Raw genomic sequence first — 6077 nt, forward strand, 5'->3', positions numbered from 1 at the left:
CGGCCAATGGGCGTGCAGAGGAGGCGGGGGAGAGGCGGGGCGGGGGAGCGGTTGCCAGGGTCACCGGGGCCGGGGCGGGGTCAGGTGTGAGCCGTGTTTATGTGGAGGCGCAAGTGTGCGTTTGATACCGCAGCGTGGGAGGCCGGGAGAGGGTGAGCTTTCTGCTCCCAGGAAGTGTTTTAGGGGACTATAGTGCCCACGCCTAATCCCCTACGCTTGACTCGACACATAAAAACAACTTCAGAAGAGTTTTTCCACTACAAAAACGACCAGCCAGCAACGATTATCTCCTGTCTGGTCGAAGTCCACCTGTCCACTGCGTTAGCGTTGATAAAACTACGGTTATACCTATTTTATACGGTGATGTTTCAGTGGTTTTCATATCAGTTGAAGAAAGAAACTCGGGGATCAGATATCATCCGCTGTCGACTTTCAAAGGGTTATTTCAAAGGTAAAAGTGAGTTACTCGGAACATGAGTGGATTTAACACAGTGCAATTCAGTTCGGCACTTTTAAACAGAAGGGGTGCACTGTCAGAGGGAGGAGAGTGAGAATGATCAGCCCTCACCAGAACCGGCACCACACAGTACAGCTCCTCAGGGTGAGAACGCCCAGCCCAGTCCGGTATAACACAGTCCGGAACCAGTACCGCACAGTACTCAATCCTTCATCGTTATGGAATTGTCTTGACCGGCGAACTACAACTCCCACCATCCTCCGCGCACAGAAGTCCCTCCCCTCTCCCGAGTAACGGGCAGGAGAGCCCGGCCAATCAGAAAGCGGAAAGGCGGCGGCGGGGGGGTCTTGAACACGTCGCCAGTGCTTGTTTTCTTGTGTCCACTTGAACAGCTTCGCGACACGGCGGGAGCAGAGCGAGGACTGAGCTCTGGGCAAAAAGAAAGTTTTTTAAAAAAGCGACACGCTGGGGGGGGGGGAAAGGCTGAAGATAACAGGAGAAGCACGGACCGAAAAAGAAACGGGGATCTGAGACAAGCGGTACAGGTGATTTTAAGGTGAGATAAAATTCCGTAATAGTGGAGTAGAGAAGTACAGAGCCCCAGGAGAGACAGAGAGACACCCGCTCTGTCCCGCACAGAGCCCCAGGAGAGACAGAGAGAGAGACACCGGCTCTGTCCCGCACAGACAGAGCCCCAGGAGAGACAGAGACAGAGAGAGACACCGACTGTGTCCCGCACAGAGCCCCAGGAGAGACAGAGACAGAGAGAGACACCGGCTGTGTCCCGCACAGAGCCCCAGGAGAGACAGAGAGAGAGACACCCGCTCTGTCCCGCACAGAGCCCCAGGAGAGACAGAGAGAGAGACACCGGCTCTGTCCTGCACAGAGCCCCAGGAGAGACAGAGAGAGAGAGACACCCGCTCTGTCCCGCACAGAGAGAAAGAGACACCCGCTCTGTCCCGCACAGAGAGAAAGAGACACCGGCTCTGTCCTGCACAGAGCCCCAGGAGAGACACAGAGAGAGAGACACCCGCTCTGTCCCGCACAGAGAGAAAGAGACACTCGCTCTGTCCCACACAGAGCCCCAGGAGAGAGAGAGGGAGCCCCGCTTGCAGAAGGAGAAAGAGGGGCGCACTCTGACCCCCCCAGCGATGTCGGCTCGGCGGGTCTCGGCGGCGGTGCCGGTCTGGGAATGGAGCGCCCGCATCGCGCTGTGCGCGCTCGGCCTGGCGCTGTCCGTGTACGCCTACCACGTCGAGACCTCCCGGGAGAGGGACCCCGGCTACCGCGCCATGTGCGACTTCAGCTCCTCCGTGAGCTGCTCCAAGGTCTTCACGTCCCGGTGAGACACGTCGCCCTCTCTCCCCGAGCAGCAGTGCGCCGGTCGCGGCAGGAGGAGGGACGCCGACAGCGCTCGTCTGTACCTAGCGTCGCTTTAAAGGCAGCGGTAGCGCTGTAAATCTTTTATTAGTGTCGGTAAAAGTGTTGTCTGCGCTAATAAAAGTGCGCAAAGTGAGCGTATGCATGTGACTTATCGGTGTTTACAATGTCAAAGGATGCTTTTGCGGGAGGACACCGTGTTCAGACCGCCGTTATTAGCAATAATAGTAATAATATTTGTGAATGGAGGCGCGTCCATCGTCGCTTCCCCCCGAAACCCCGCCCCCTCCCTTCCGCCCCTCCGCCGCGATTGGTCCGTCGGAATTCGTCCGCGTTCCATGACCGCAGGCTGTCCGGCCCGTGATTGGCTGAGAGACGGATCAGAGCCTCTGTCTGCTCCTGAGTCTGCCACGTGTATATAGGCTGCAAAAAGACAAGTCCGGTCAGGCCCGGAGGGTCTCAGTCTGATTGTACTCCCAGGTAATCGCTAATCCTGAAGTCAGTGCAGTCTGCTCTGTCAGTGTCAGTGGGAGTCTGATTATAATCCCAGTTCATAACTGGTCCAGCTCACAGTAAAGTCAGTCCAGTCCAGCCTGGAGAGTCTCAGGCTGCTCTGTCAGTGTCAGTGGAGTCTGATTATAATCCCAGTTCAGAACTAATCCAGCTCACAGTCCAGTCAGTCCAGTCCAGCCTGGAGAGTCTCAGACTGCTCTGTCAGTGTCAGTGGAGTCTGATTATAATCCCAGTTCAGAACTCATCCAGCTCACAGTCCAGTCAGTCCAGTCCAGCCTGGAGAGTCTCAGGCTGCTCTGTCAGTGGAGTCTGATTATAATCCCAGTTCAGAACTGGTCCAGCTCACAGTAAAGTCAGTCCAGTCCAGCCTGGAGAGTCTCAGGCTGCTCTGTCAGTGTCAGTGGAGTCTGATTATAATTCCAGTTCAGAACTAATCCAGCTCACAGTCCAGTCAGTCCAGTCCAGCCTGGAGAGTCTCAGGCTGCTCTGTCAGCGTCAGTGGAGTCTGATTATAATCCCAGTTCAGAACTCATCCAGCTCACAGTCCAGTCAGTCCAGTCCACCCTGGAGAGTCTCAGACTGCTCTGTCAGTGTCAGTGGAGTCTGATTATAATCCCAGTTCAGAACTCATCCAGCTCCCAGTCCAGTCAGTCCAGTCCAGCCTGGAGAGTCTCAGACTGCTCTGTCAGTGTCAGTGGAGTCTGATTATAATCTCAGTTAATAACTAATCCAGCTCACAGTCCAGTCAGTCCATCTAGACAGGATCTCAGTCCATTGCAGGACGCTCCAACCACAAAAAAACACAGACACTCTGATTTACCCAGAAGGCACTGGGAGAGAGCCGGAGCGCCCTGAGGAAACCCGCACGAGCCCAGGGAGAACATCCAGACTCCACGCAGACAGCCCCCCCAGGAGTTGAATCCTGGGCCCCAGTGCTGTGACCAGGGCCGTCTCGAGGGGTGGCCGGGGCCCGGAGTGGGGGGGGGTTCTTGTGTGTGGTGGTGGTGGCGGCGGCGGCAGGGGGGCAGCGTCGAGGTGATGAAACAGCTCCCTAACTGGCCGGCGCAAACAGACGCACGGAACCGCACAGGACTCGCCGGTGTTGCTCCTGCTATCGGTCCCTTCAGGTGTCTCACGCCCAGCGTCCCCGTCGTCATCCAGATCGCCACCCCTGTCCCTTTCCTCTTCGCTCCTGGGTTTTACGACGAACCTTTTCCACAGACCCCTTAAGGGCCACACGTGCATCCTCCCGGCTTCTGCCTCCTCGTTCTTTCCTCGCCCCCGCTGTGGTGTTTTCGACATGTGGCCCTCTCCCTGCTCATGCCCGCTGTCTTCCAGGCTAGCTGAGTGGTGCCGCGGTCGCTTGTCGCTCAGGGCCCGATGGCTCTGACTAGAGCCTCTGGAGTTAAAATCAGAGTTTCGGGTGTCGCTTTATTAACATTTTGAATCGTGTATGCATTTCGATTTTTATGCGTGTGTCAAGAGGGACGAGGTATTACGCGGGGAGGTGCGGGGCTCCCCCTCAAAGCGAGGGGCCCTGGGCAGGCGCCCCCCCCCGAGCCGGCCCTGGCTGTGAGGCAGAAATATTAACCACTATGTAACCATGCCAACCTGAAAAACTCCGCCTAACTCTAGTTCCAGATATAGATCTAGACTCTCGGACAGACAGCTCTCGAGATGCATGCCGTGGGAGAGCTGGCCAGTCCGTGCCTGTGCCGGTCTGACGACGGGCGGGGGGCAGTGAGGTGCACTTCCCGATGTCTTCCAGGTGGGGGCGTGGCTTCGGCCTGGTTGAGCTTGCGTTCGGGGTCGACAGCCTGGCGAATCAGCCCAACAGTGTCTTCGGGGTCATCTTCTACGTGCTGCAGCTGGTCCTGGGTACGAGACTCCCCCTGTCCCTGTCTGTGTGTGTCTCAGTCTGCTCGTGTGATCTCTCTCTCTGCTCTGTGACAGTGTATGAACCCCACGTCCTCGATCTCTCTCTGCTCTGTGACAGTGTGTGAACCCCACGTCCCCTCTCTCTCTCTCTCTCTCTCTCTCTGTGACAGTGTGTGAACCCCATGTCCCCTCTCTCTCTCTGTGTAGTTGAGTGTATCAGTGTGCTGCAGTAGTAGTCTTCCTCTGTGTCTGCAGGTCAGTCGGTGTCCAGCAGGGCGGCGCTGTTGCTGGTGCTGACCTCCTGGCTGTCTGTGGCTGGCTCCCTCTACCTGGCCTGTATCCTGGTGTTCGTGCTGTGGGATTTCTGCGTGGTGTGTGTCAGCACCTACCTGCTCAACTTCACCCTGATGTACGTCAACCTGCGCAGACAGAGAGCACTGAGAGCTGACAAGGCCAAACGGAGCTGAGAGAGAGGAGCTGTACATGAACATTGACACAATGGCACACACACCATACTGACACATTCACACACTGACTGACACACTCACACACACTGAGACACACACACACTGACTGACACCCATACTGACACACTCACACACACTGATTTACACACACACATACTGACACATTCACACACACTGACTGACACACTCACACTGACACACACACACACACCATACTGACACATTCACACTCACACACTGACTGACACCCATACTGACACACTCACACACACTGATTTACACACACACTCACACTGACACACTGACTGACACACTCACACTGACACACACACACTGACTGACACACTGATATATCCACACACACTGACTGACACACTGATATACTCACACACACTCACACTGACACACTCACACACACTGACTGACACACTGATATACTCACACTCACAGACTGACACTCACGAAAGAACATGAGAACACAGGACGAGTCACAAACGCAGGAGCCATCCAGCCTGTTTGTTAGTTAAGAGCTAATTAATCCCAGAACCTTTCCCAGCTGTGTCTGGGTATCAGCTGCAACAACCCAGCTGGGCAGCCTGTTCCACACCCCCACCCCTCTCTGTGTAAAGAAGTGCCTCCTGCTCTCAATTCTAAATGCTGCTTCCTCTAGTTTCCATCCGTGTGCTCCGTTTTATATGCCACTGCTTATTCTGAAAACCTGTTCCATTCGGCCACGAGCTCCCACAGATCGGAGACATGTTGAACGGGTGGCTGATCAATAAGTGTGACTGGGGAGTGTTACAGGAGACCATCAGTGTTACTTTTTTTTTATTCTGGCAAAACCCCAAATAAATCTTTAAGTACCTTTGATGTGCCTCTCTGCTGATTTTCGTTCTGAAAGAAGTGTAACGCAACGGGGGGCTCAGGCGGGCGCCCTTGCCGCATCAGGTTGGCCCCCCCACCGTCGGGGGACTCGAACCCGGGACTCCCGCGTCACTCAGCAGGGACCCAGCCCGGTGAGCCAAAGAGAGATCTCTCTACAGCCCAGTAGCTGTGGTCCTGCTATCACTGGGAAGGGCGGTGACGTCACCTGCTCTGGTACGCCGGCTCCTACACAGTGCCTGTCGGCCGTATGCGTTACAGAAGGATTTTGCTCTGCGCAGCGAGATAGAGGAGGGAAGTCTAATTCTCATACACACACACACACACACTCCCGTTTCCCATTGGGGGTTATGTGAAAGTGGGGGTCTCCACTATTCCCTGGTCTGCGTGAGCTCAGAGGCACACGGACCGCGTTCTGAGCGATGGACTGCAGGGTGAAAAACACTGGTGGGGTTTTACAGCTTCTCCTGACAAAAGAGGGGGTTATCAAAGAAACTGGA

General features: G+C 55.5%; 1 protein-coding gene across 1 annotated transcript; it reads left to right on the plus strand.

Moving 5' to 3' along the window:
• Window positions 1-819: 819 nt before the first annotated feature.
• On the plus strand, window positions 820-5563 carry vkorc1 (vitamin K epoxide reductase complex, subunit 1). The gene is made up of 4 exons (XM_088916268.1): window positions 820-1013; window positions 1538-1799; window positions 4119-4228; window positions 4484-5563. Exons 2-4 carry the CDS (start codon window positions 1609-1611, stop codon window positions 4693-4695), a joined length of 513 nt encoding a protein of 170 aa, XP_088772394.1. The 5' UTR covers window positions 820-1013; window positions 1538-1608; the 3' UTR covers window positions 4696-5563.
• Window positions 5564-6077: the final 514 nt, after the last annotated feature.

The sequence above is a fragment of the Atractosteus spatula genome, chromosome 5 (assembly GCF_055471065.1).
Source record: "Atractosteus spatula isolate fAtrSpa1 chromosome 5, fAtrSpa1.hap1, whole genome shotgun sequence".
NCBI lineage: Eukaryota > Metazoa > Chordata > Actinopteri > Semionotiformes > Lepisosteidae > Atractosteus > Atractosteus spatula.

Bases quoted from the DNA above. Each gene is read 5' to 3' on its own strand.
- vkorc1 (XM_088916268.1), top strand. From the start codon at position 1,609: ATGTCGGCTCGGCGGGTCTCGGCGGCGGTGCCGGTCTGGGAATGGAGC. The intron at 1,800-4,118 runs GTGAGACACGTC...GATGTCTTCCAG, and splicing joins TCCAAGGTCTTCACGTCCCG to GTGGGGGCGTGGCTTCGGCC. The intron at 4,229-4,483 runs GTACGAGACTCC...CTGTGTCTGCAG, and splicing joins CGTGCTGCAGCTGGTCCTGG to GTCAGTCGGTGTCCAGCAGG.